This window comes from Harpia harpyja, chromosome 10, assembly GCF_026419915.1.
Source record: "Harpia harpyja isolate bHarHar1 chromosome 10, bHarHar1 primary haplotype, whole genome shotgun sequence".
Lineage (NCBI taxonomy): Eukaryota > Metazoa > Chordata > Aves > Accipitriformes > Accipitridae > Harpia > Harpia harpyja.
In genome coordinates, this window is record NC_068949.1 from 12,185,711 (window position 1) to 12,198,611 (window position 12,901).

Here is a 12,901-nt window from a genome sequence, read left to right on the forward strand (position 1 = left end):
TCTTCTGGAAAAACAGGTTCTCATGTTCATTATGAATAATACATTCCGAGCAACTCTATTTTTATATGCTGCATTGTTGTTATTCTTTATTTTTCTCAATATTTGAAAGAAATATTCAGAAAGCTATAAATAGTCTTAAGACATAAACTGCTAGCATTCAATATTGACATATTTGTAGAAAGGGACAGAATGTATAACATAAATATCTCAACAGGCAGAAAGAAATAATTCTTAAATATCATTTTTCAGGCTGAAATCTTGAAGCTCACACAAAACTGCCATTGCTAGATCTTTTATTTAATACAGTCCTAAGGAAAAGTTCTGCATAATTCACTAGTGATAAAAACAATGGCATTTTACAGAAAAAAAAACAGGTTCTGCAGAAAAGAAAGCCAAAGAGAAAAGAAAAAAAGAAAGAAGAAAAAAGAGACAAGAGGGAAAAAAGAGAAGAGGAAAAAAAAAGAGAAGAGAAAAAAGAGAGAACAAAAAAGGAGACAGAACTACCAAATTTGAATTAGGGTCAACTTTCAATTGTAGGCGCATGGTTTCTCTGGGTTGTGGATTAACCAGGTGTCGCCTTAGTTTTAGCTAAGTGAGTGCCACAGAGTATATGGCACAGGGTATACGCTGCTCACACGAGGTCCCACTTTGCCTGGTTATTGTTTAAAGCTGCCCTGCTCCCAGCAGCAACACGTTTAATTAAGTATGTTTGCGCAGTGCCACTTCTGTGGTTCTGTATCAGCCATGTTTTCATTTCATCCGGGTTATTTCACCCTTCACTACTCCTGGATAGTGTGTGAAAACTGATTTTGTTTCTTCCGTAAAGTTTTTTTGAGCTCTTTGGTAGGGATATAATTTCCTATTACTTTCTACAGCTTGGTTCAAAAACATCTAGTAGGAAAAATTTCAGAATCTACTCACTTGTATGGGATTTTCCTGTAATGTAAACATGCCGTTTCACAGGAAAAAAGGGGGCCAGGAGATCACCTTGTTTATCTAGGCCTTTCAACACCTGGTTCAGCAACTTCCTTGTCTACAGCCAGGGTTAAACATGGGCATCACTACAGACTCATGCATGGCCCGCCAGACTAGCACAAGAAGGGATTTATTCCTTTCAGATCCAAGTTCTGTACAAAGTGGTCTGCCCTGTCACAGCCACCCCACTCTGCCCGATGGGGAAGCCCTCCATGAAACATCCCCATCAGTGCGGCACTAAGCACCTGATTAGGGGGGGAACCGCGCTGCAGTGGTGGGAAGTGGTGGATGTGCAGGAGATCGCCTCTCCATTTGGGCTGATTAGCCTTGCTAATATAGCTGTGCTGATGCTCTCACCAGAGGGACCTCTGCATGACAGTGCACCACACTCCCTCACAGTTTACAACCCCATTTTAAGAGAAAAACTACCCCATCCCATTGTGCTGGAGACTTACTGCAGAAGTTACTGCTAATAAATCTTTGGTCACTGCAGCTGAGCATTGCTCTGTTGGCAAGATGCTGAGTATTGGAAAAGGTCTGTGGGCACACGTCGTAACAGGCAGTAAACCTGTCATTTTGACAGCACAGAAGATACAACACTGGCAGCTCAAATCTCTATGCCTTGGACACTGCACGTTATGCTACTGCCTTTGCCTACAGCTAGGGAGATGACAATTCCCAGAGCACAATGTCAACCTTGACCAACCACTCAGAGTGAGAGAAGTAAATCTTCTTCACTTGGTGGGTGTTAAACCTCCATCCCATAGTTAAGCCAAACACCAGAGCTCATGGGTTGCCTACAGGACACAACCAAATAGGGCTACCTCACAAGCAGTGAAGATCACTGATCTTCGGAGTTTTTCTCAGACCCGGGAAGCAAAATATGCTTAAATTAATGGGTCTTTCAAATAGTAAAAAAATCATCTTAGTACTAGATGTAAGGAAATTCTTTGATTGCCTTTCATAGGCTTGATCAGTTGTCTGTATCAATGTGCCTAATCAGCTACAGGTCTTCCTGAACTTTTGGTTTCACTCCCACTGACCAGTCATGATGAAGAAAAAGGCAATCATAATCAAACATTAGTCAAAATACCCTTTTCTACTTAAAATAAAAGACCCAACAATAAAGCCAGAGCCACCAACTGAAAATGAGCAACATCAGAATGTGGGTTATCAAAATTATACCATATAGTTTGCATTCCATAAGCGTTTTCCCTATAACCCCTACTTTCAAAGGCTTAACATGGAACTATACGCTTTAGGCTTAAAGATAATTTTCTGTGGCTCCTAGGGTAGATAATAGCCATTTCATAACTTACCACAAGGGGTTTTTTGTTTGTTAAAAACAAAAACAAGAAACATTAACACACAAAAGTCCTGTCTGAAAAACATTAAGATTCTTCTGATGCAACAAACAAATGCAAATAAATGTAGCGCGTAAAGAAGATGCCAGGGCAATAGCAGAGAAAATTACTGCACGTAATTATGAACCAGAAAAATCCACACAGAAAAGCAAAGGAAAAGAAAGAATTACATGGGTTATTTTTATTCCTGGCCATGTAATTAAAAATAAGGTCAACTTCCAATTGGACTTTAATCTTCCAACCTACATATCTAACAGTAAAATGTGAGATTGACAAAATCACTTCACCATTTGATAAGATCAGAAAAACGAGATGCAGAAGATAAATCCTCCAAGACAGATCTTCAGCTTAGTGTAACTTGGCTTCAATGCCAACACAGTAGTGCCATTATAAAACTGAACTTGGCCCTGCATCTCCTGTTCACGTAGGTACAAAAGCACTTCCTCACATGCATCAGCCTTAGCTTTTAATTTCTTAGCTTTCCAGCCATTATGGCCTAAACGTGATACTCTTCAAACCTGGAACATTTGTTAAAAGCTTGGTACAACAGAGAAATATCCCTGGGATGCACTTCAAAGCACCGTCTCTGACAGCTATTACACATCCGAGGTCCTAATACCACAAGCAGGCACGTTTACCAACAGGAGACCTATCAACCTCAAGCCCCCACCACGGATTTTAGAGGTGTGAGTGTCTGCACACCAAAGCGGCCCCAGAGCTGCAAGCCTGTCTGCAACCATCCAAAGTAGAAGAGCTATCATTTCCCTCCCTAAAAATGGACAGGGAAAGAAAGCACAGGTCTATCTGGAGAGAACAGTGGGGTGCTCGCAGAGGCCTATGCTATATAGTAACATAAAGCTCACAAGCGAATGCTATAGAAGGCTACAGAAGGGACATCTCCCTACAAAACAAGACACAAAGCTGACTGTACGGAGACAGGACAAGCACCAAACACAGGTGACAATGCTGCACTTCTGGAAGATGGGACGGGAGAAATTAAAGGCCTTTGCTCTCCCCTGCCTGTTGGAGGAGGCCTCAGGAAGATGTGTCAGCCTCCTCTCCTCAGAACCCACAGCTCTGACCTGGCCCCCCGGCCTCCAGAGCCCCAGGGAGAGCCCTTGACAATTATTTGCATGTGCATCTTCAGGGTTTGAGCCTTAGTGCTCAGGGACACATCTAAAGAGCAGACAGGTATCACATGAGTTACCCCATGCTAATCTCAAAGGAGCCTACGATGAGCTCACCACCACCACCCATCCCGGTCGGGTACCTCATCACCACACCTCTGCCTGAAGCACAGACGTACCTTGGGAATCGGTGACGGCTTGGCAGGATTGGGCTTATCTGTCTTTGAAAGACTCTCACCTATGGGCCCTTCCCCACAGGAGAAAGTAAGGGATACTCACCAAGGTCAGCCTTTTCCTTCAGAATGTCTTTGAAGTTCAAGCCACTGTTGAGTGTGGATTGTCTGTATCTTGTCAAGGCCTCCTTCTGCCCATTCTTCCCCACATCCATCGGCTTGACCGGCTCAGCCCGGAAACCACACTTCCACTTGGAGAAATCGGACTGTGCCCATTTTGCCAAGTCCTCAAGCTTCACAGTAACTTTCTCTGAAACAGCAATAACTTCATCCTGCAAGAAGCGGTCAAATGAGAATACGACACGTCACGTGGGGCTACACGATGACTGAAAAACCCATAACGCCACCCCTCCCATAGGCTATTGGAAAAGCCTATCTTGCTGTTGGCAGATTAATTTTTCTGAAATACAGAATAGCTAGTACTTAATTTCTTCCTCCTGCCACCTAAGTGGAAATATTAGTTGTTTACTTGAAGCAAATAACACATGATCTAAAGACAATTTCTAGGACCAGGACAATGATCCTAAAATGAATCTGAAATACAGGTTGCCAAATCACACTCTGTATAGCCCAAAGCCTTGAAGGAAAGTTTGTTTTTTAGGTGCAATTAGCTGCAAATGTAAAAATTCATGGCTGGATGACTAATGGTTATAGCTAGTCCTGAAATAAATGGACTAAGTAAATCTCAGATTCTTGGAACTCTGACTCACCAGAAAATTCCTATGTTTATGGTACATTTTCCCTTGGCTTATACACAAATATTGAATTTAACTATTGTCCTAAAAATTAAATAAAACTGTGATGTAATCCCAAAAGAAATACTACATAAATGTTATGTGCTTCCCACCAAAAGAAACTTGCACATTCTCATGTTTCTTAAAACCTTTTTCAAGATCAGAACTGTAATTTTTTTCCCTTCTTAAACATACATTCTAAGAAAAGCACTTAAACTTAGTTTAGCCTCCAGAACATATACTCGAATTAAACAGCTCTAATTGCTGAATTTTATCCTTCCAGGAAACAATCAAGTCCCCTCAGTCATGATGAATAAGCAGAATGTTTTACAGCTGACTCCAGTGAGCAGGGGCTCAAGAAAGCCTCACAAAAAACCCCAAACAAACATACACTCATATCCAGCAAGATACACTCCAGATTTTTAGTTAAAACAGCAGAAATAATTTATGTTGTAATGAGAGCTGTCTGCACACCACACCTTGCACACCATACATTTCTAGCACTAAATAAGGTTACAGGTTCTTGAAATAAATAAACCGGAATCCAATTTTTCTCTCAAATCAACACAAGTATTTGCAAAGGGCAGACAAATTCTTTGAGTTATTAAACAAAGAGAAAAGCAAGATTGATTCTCTCTGTGGTTTTTTTTTCCACTGAACACATTCCTCAGGAAATAAAATACTGCTCAATAGGGAAAAAAAAAAAAGCTTTATTGTGATAAGTTACACACAATACAAAACCTGAAGTATCTCTAGTAAAAAAGCAGATCTGATATTCCACTCTCCCTTATATAACACAAAATTATTTTATAAGCAGGCACCTTCATTACATTTAGTGCAATAACAAATATTTGGTCAGAAATGAACTGCATGCTTATATGCTAAGGAAGCTTGTAATAAAATATTTTCCTTTATCATTGCACAGCATAAGAGCTTCCACCGAACAACAAACAATAACAGTGATGTTTTAAATCTCTGTTTATGACAAACGTCAATACTTTGTAAACAAGCGTTGGGTACTACAAAGTACAATTTCAATGGATGGTTTCACCCCATTTCATTACACCATCCATGCAAAATATAAAAGCTGTAGTTGCTATGTATTTTATAGCTATTACATGGTGATTATTAAATGTCAGGATGGAAAAAAAGTAATACATATATATAAATATCAGCCTGCCTGCAGACAGTCTCAGCAATTTCTGGATGAAGTCCTCTTTTAGGATGTTGAATACCATCACCAGCTACTACACAATTTCTAATATTCAACACTAGAGAAATCTATTTAGCAGCAGTTTTAAAAAAAACTTGACTTGGAGATCAGATGTGGTTTTGGTTAAAATATTATTTTCCAAATAGCTCTCATGATCAAATGATTATGATTTCAATTACTAGTTTCTTCATACCCTTTCCAAGAACTGGTATGACTAATTTTGGCTGGCATACAAAGTAAGCTGAGCAGACAATTTATTAACCAAAAGAAAAGTACAATCACTATTACATCATCAATGAATAAACTTGTTTTTGAGAATACAACCTTCGCACACACGCACATGATGTGTACACAGGAAAAAAAAAAAAGAAGAAAGAAAAAAAAGAAACCCTACTGTAACAAGGGTGAAGCAATGCCAGTGCACTCGCTGGCTCTGCCCAGGCTGCCATGGAGGGGAACCAGAGAGGTGGCTTTCGGGGGGCAGGGGAGAGCACACCCCAGCCATATGCTTTCTGTGGCAGCGCCACGAAAACATGTGGTGTTTAGCATCTCCACACTGATGTGAGGGGCCAGGAAAAGACCCTGTGAAAAGACCATTGTGTGCTCGCCTCAGCCCTTCACAAAATGGCACTGGGTCTCTAAATACAGCCGCCATGGCGCAAAGGGGTGCCCAGAATGGCACCACAGAGCAGCTGAGCACACAAGTAGAGTGCAGGAATATAAAACAAATTCAGGCTGTCACTGTGCTGTGACAGAGGTTGTGGGATGAACCCCCTCCATGCAGGCAGTGCTAGGCGACGGCCCCGTGTCAGGGCTGCCCCATCACCCCTGCAGCATCTGTGTCCCCAAGGGCACCTGGTCCCTGTCACCCCTGCGGCAGCCACATCCCTAAGGGCACCAGGCTGACCCCCAAATTGGCTGGGATGCCCTGAGGAGGGTGGCTAACCGCAAGTCTCATGCTCATGGCTGCTAAGCTGGACCTCGTGCCACCGCCGAGCAATGGCAGCACCCACCTTATGGCTGTCAGGCCAAGAGGGCCCATCTCGCACCTGCTGTAACTGCAGCTCCACTGCCATCAACCCCTCCCTCCAAAAGCCAGAGCTGTTCCCAACATTAAAGACACCGCTGTGGGGTTTCGGGGTTGCCCCGAAGGAAGCGGGGCCGAGGCCAGGCCTGGCCTGCAGAGGCGACGGCTGCAGGACGAGCCCCTCGTGAGGGAGGCCAGGCGGTGCCGCCTCTCCAGCACCCAGGAGCACCCAGCCATCCTCCACACCAGCAGCAGCCTTGTGCCCTCCCCTTGTACCACTAGCGATCACCACGGCTGCACCAGGGAAACATGGCCAAGTTCACTTTTAGCCAGAAAACAGAAAAATTACCCTATATATTTCAGCGCCTGACTTGGGTCACCCTGCCCTACTCACAGTGGGACTGGGTAGACCTGCTCTCTCTCTCCACCTCTTTTTTGAGCTCTTGCTCATTTTCGGCCCAATTCAGAGACAACCGGCCATGTCCTCCTCAACTCCCCACACATCACAGCAGTCACAGGTTGGACTGCAGTCCTCCTCCAAGCACTGCTGCCAACATCGATCTCGCCAGCGAGAGACTGCATCCCCAGAGATGTTTTCACCCCAGCACCTCATCATTCAAACACTGTCTGTCACCCAGCAAAACATGGCAGGTAGCTTCACCCCCTTCTTTCTGAGGAGCCCGAGCCACAGGCAGCTTCCAGAGAGGCTGTCTTCCCCACATCTCGGCAGTTTGCTAACACAAGAGGTCATCTGCCCCAATGCCACCCAAACAGAGGTCACCCAGCTATTTCATCAGCTCTGGGATTTTGATGTGCCTTGCCAAGCTTTCGCACATCCTTAAGCAACCTTTCCAAGCACTCAGACCCAAACTACGAGTCAGGGGCGGGGTGGGGGGGTGTATTATTTTTTTGGAGCAGCAGGTGACCCTCTCCTTTTTTGTTAAGCAAAAATGTCTCACAGTTATGACAAAAATTGCTTCAGGATCTGCAGGGCTCTGCCAGCCAGAGGAGCCCCCATAGCCATTCGGTATCAACTGCTGCGCACCTACTGCCACAACCCTTCTAGAGAAACCCTTTCAATGAGATGACAAAGGAATACAGATGTTAAATAAATAAAAACCAGGTACACGGTGACACATGACTAACAAACCTTTAGAAGATTAAAGAAATCTGCTGTATAACCTTCATGTCATTCATAATTATATCTCTGTGTAAACATGAAAAACCACCCACGTCGCATACAGTGCATATATATATATCTATACAAAAATCAACTCATTGTGTATTAGCTATGCTCTGAAGTGATATGTTTATGAGGTCTCCATTGGGTGGTTAAGTCTTTAATTGTAGTTTTTTCCTGCTACAGCAAGATGAGGTTTGCAAGACAAAACAGCCAGTGCCGATTTCAGCTCTGCTCAGCAATGAGATTTATCTTGGATGGGCCTTTTTGGATGCTGATCAACCAATGGCAACGCTTTTCCCAGCCACAAAGTTGTCTAAATCTTGAAATAAGCACTGACTATAAAAAAAGGCACTTTTTCTTCTGTTTCTATAAAAGTGAGTATCTAGTCAGCCTATAATTTTAGCACATCTTACAAGGCTCCTGAGCAAAGTACAATACTTTCACCTATCAAGTGGGAAATGGGGAGATGGTTAAGAAAGATGGTGATACGAACCCTTCTCATCACTCTCTCGGTTTTTAAGAGCGTATCGGATTTGCATTTTCAGAGAAGTTGTCCAGGGAGAAGGGGACAGCATCTTCTCGAGAGCCATTATGCTTAAATATTATGTCACTGTTGTCTAAGCAACCATCACAGCCTCCCGAAAGCACAGAATGCTATATTGCCTGACTCAGCAGATGGTTGAAATACATTCAGGGAAAGAGGTCAGGTAGTTATAATAGTTTAAAGTAGATAATTATTTTTTAGACGAAATATTAACTCTTACAAGGCAGAGAGTCACAGGGCAGCACAGGGAGGTCATACATCTTGATTGCACACCCGCATATGGTACGTCACAACTCCTCACTCATTGCTAATAACTAGGAAAGATTTATATTTTAGAGATGCCGAGGCAGCCTTAAAAGAATTACGGCAACTGAGATACCTCAAAATTTTGACATGCTGAGACTGTTTTCACTCCAGTGCTTCCAGAGGTCATTTAAGGAATTCTGGAGGGCACGAGTGAGTCGAACACCTGCTTGGCTGTCTCCTAACATCAAATACGTGGCCTAGAGAGAAACAGGAGACATACTGTAAAAACTCTTGCCGATAATTACAGGAGACACTGCGTGTCATTTATCTGATCACTATGATTTGCATTAGAAAACATCTTCAAGCCTTTTTACTGAAACCTTTAGCACGGTAGATAGCTGGGGATGCATATTTTACAACCCAGTACATTGCCGATGAAAACACATTCATCCACAGGAGCAAAAAATACAGTGCGACTCTTACAGACTGCATTCACTGAGGATAATAGAACTGCATATTTCATTTGGGCATAAAGGCCTCTATTATTCTGTTTTTTTTTTTTTTACAACCCATGTATTTTTTAGTTTTTTGCAATTTAGGTGAAAAGGACCTTCCTGTACCTTGCACAACAACGCAATTCTCGCCCCAGGAATCCGGTTCCCTGCCCTAGATCCCTTTGAGGAGCCGAAGGTCATGTTGCAGAGAAAGAAAGGAGGGGGCTTATTTCCAATAAGCACCTCTCCTGCAGCAATGCTTTTACCTGGGTGTTTGAGGAAAGTACCATCACCTTTACTTGACAGCACTGTCAAACCAAGAGGCCCTGTTGGCAGACTCTGTAGTCCAGAGCAATTCTCTGCCGTACAGATGCTACCAGGGCTTTGGGACAGCGGTGGAAACCAGGTCATCTCAATTCAGCCCTAACCCACTTGACAAAAGTCACTCAGGGACCTGAACCCAGGTCTCTAGAGTCATCTCCTACAAGCAGCATGTCACCCATGCTTTCCTCCAGGGACCATGTTCAGGCCTAAAGGGGCAGAGGACGTTTGTACAGGACTGCTTTGCTCCCAGAGACTTTCTCCAGAGTAAGAAGGTCCTGTCCCTGCTGCGGACTGGGGGTATACATAGGGTTTTTTAAGACTGCAGGATCACAGACTAGCTAAAAACCTGTTGCTGCGTCATACAAAAGGTCTGGCTCTGGCAACTGCCCTGTTCAGCCTCCTGACAAGGCACACAAAGGACTCTCCTGCCATCCACTCTCTTATTACATGTTGCTTTTCCAGTACAACCTTTCTAAGCAGGCTGCAGACCTGGGGAGCCAGGGCAGAGCTCTGCCTGGTGGGAACTGCTGCTCCTGTTCTGCAGGTGGGATCCCCCAGCAACGGGGAAGCCTCACAAGAGGCTCCAGCACGTGGCACGGGCAGGGGTAGCTTTCTTTTCCCCTTTCCCTGCCCCAAGTGCCTCATTTGGTGCCATCTCCTCGTGCATCTCTAGCCTGGGACAGATGGAGGTGTCCCAAGGGATGTGTGGAGCAGAACTGACCACTGGGGTCTGGGCCTGCAACGCTCCCCAAAGATGTCAGCATGCAGGGACCTACAGAGACCACTGCTCTCCACCTGTAAACCTACGGGCAGAGCCTTGAGAATGGACACACGCACAGCCTAGGAGTTTACCTGGCACAGGGAGAATTTTAAAGAGGCCAAGGCAGAACCTTTCATCTGTTAATCCTTCGCTAATTACTTTAAAGGGCTGTAATGATCTCGTTAAATTCAGGTGACAGGTATTTCCCCAGCCTACCACGCTATTTCCCCAGCCTAAGCACAGCTGCGCATAGCTGTCTGAAACTCATGCCGACGGAGAACGCTACCTCCTGACGTGTTCATCCAGTCTGCCAGGGGCCAAAACCCAAAAGAAGGGACCAAGATTAAGGACACAGGTGAAGCAGATGAAGTCCTGTGGTACTTGCCTTCCTTTGTATTAGCAAGCAGCTTTTTCTGCGTGACTTGGTATTTCCAAAACGAGACACGCAAAATGTCCTGGGGCAGGGCAGCACCGTGTTTTTGTAGGATGCTTTGTGGGATACTGGTACATCTGGGCCAGAAGTGGGGTGGAGGTAGAGCACACAGAGGGATGGCTGTGAGCAGCTAGACTTGACATTTCTACTGTGAGCCTCCTCCTTCATTTCTGGGGTGGTTTTTTTCTCCCTCCTCCCACTCCCGAGCAGAGGTTCAAATTGAATTTATATCTGTCATTCCAGATAGAAGTTCTGACCAAAGAGAAAATAGGCTTCAGTCAAAATGTTTTCCCGTCAGATAGCTCACAGATCTTGAAGAGCTGTTTTAGTTTAGGCAAGTTGACAAGCAATTCATTCCTAATTTTGCCTACTACAGTTACAGTAAGAAAAGCTTTCCTCGTAGATTACATAATTATATTTTTCTTAATAAGGAGTACATTGCATTAGCAGGTTTAAATTATGCAAGCTTATTCTTTTGTCTTTTGTTATATTGTGTTCTATTGTGCTAGTAAAACAATATGTGCTTTAATTAGCAAATATCTGTAAATAATTTACTTGCTTTTCATACAGCAGAACAATGGAGCCAATTTTCACATACATCCACTGAGCATGTCTAGGGGGTTTCTTGCCAGAACCTTCCATTGTTCAGTATCTGTATCAATCTGCCCATCATTAGCAGCTAACGTTCAACAACCCAGGAAGACATTAAAGTTTTGGCCCCCGGGAGCAGCCTCAAGCCCCCCAAACCCGAGGCTATGCTTTGCAAAGAAAGATTAAAATATCCAGAAAATGAAAACAAACTCTTTTTATTATCTATAACCCTGGCACCTTCGCATAGAAACATGGACGCCTGCCAAGCATTAAGGTCATTGGATTAATGCCATAAAATGCTGATGTTCATCTGACCTTCCGACTGCATTTTAGCTACAAAATAAAAAGCTCAACTTGATACGACACTATGAGTCACGCAAGCGTCTAGGCTCTGCAGGGTTAACGCTGGGTGTGAACCCACGCTGCACACGCACAAACACACACACACACACACACACAAAGAAAAAAGCTCTTAAATCAAGAGTGGATGACTGTTCGGAGACTTAAGGCATTGTTATTTTGAATGCGAATGAAAGGGCCAGAACAAGCATTGCAAGAGTATTTCAATTATGTATTTCCCAGAACTACATCTCTGAGCAACTAATGCAAATATTGCTCCCACAGCAGTAGAACTTCTTCCCGAATAAAAGCATGTAAGAGCTTGAATCAGAACAGACTTTCTATATCATTCGCATATTGTTTGAATATTATTAAAAATGCAAAATCTATGTATGCGTTACTCTCCTGAGCAATACAGTAATTATGATTAAGGGACAAGCAGCACAAAAAGAGCCAATTTATCTTACTTGTGCTTAGGAATACTATTGTGTAACTAAGCAACTAAAGACAAAATATAGTCTAATTAATTCACTCCTATGCTTATTTAAAAGACACAATTAGAACATTTTTATTTTCCAGCCTGCACAGTATCTCAACATGCTTGAGGGTGTACCATGTGAGGCCTATTATTCTCCAAAGACAAGAGTTTAATGTTTAGTGCCACTGATCAGACTGGGAACAGCAACTCCAGAGAGCAGTGGGTGTATTTTACAGTCTGAATGCACTGGGAAGTGGAGGGAAAGGGGAAAGGGAAAAAAAATAGAAAATAATAATAACAATAACAAAAAAGGGAATCTGCCTTAAGTGACCAGATATGCCAGATTGCTGGCTAATGGCTAGCAACATGTGGCTTCTCTGAGTAATATCACTGCCCTCTCCTTCCTTTGCCAGCACATGCTACTGGTGGCGAGAGATAAAAATATACAGAGTGGATATGCAATTACCAAAACCATGATATTTTATGACAAATGCCATTTCTCTAACACTGCTATTACAGTGCGCCTGATTTCCAAAGCTGAATTAATTTGAGCAAGTGTACATTGGAGATTGATGCTACTAGCATGATTTTTAAAGCACCCTTTAATAATCATAATCTGCATGTTTGAAACGTGTTGTCATTACCAGTGTTGACAGATACGAGCATAAGGCACGCACCGTCCACAGAGACTAAAACGGGGCCGTTCTCATTTCAGATAAGAGCATACAGATTCCCACGTCTCTCAAAAAAAAATCTATTACTGTGCAAAGGGAGTAGCATATTTTTCAAGGGGGGTGGCAATAAAGCACTAGCAGTGTAAGACACCACGCTCGGGC

At 43.4% G+C, this 12,901-nt stretch overlaps 1 protein-coding gene across 6 annotated transcripts in view; it reads right to left on the reverse strand.

Moving 5' to 3' along the window:
- Nucleotides 1–12,901, reverse strand: part of ARID5B (AT-rich interaction domain 5B) — a 125,512-nt gene that overhangs the window by 107,557 nt on the left and 5,054 nt on the right. For all 6 annotated transcript variants that reach the window (XM_052799240.1, XM_052799239.1, XM_052799242.1 and 3 more), the window contains one exon: nt 3,746–3,971. In XM_052799240.1, coding sequence (XP_052655200.1) covers nt 3,746–3,971 — 226 coding nt within the window. The remainder of the gene's footprint in view (nt 1–3,745; nt 3,972–12,901) is intronic.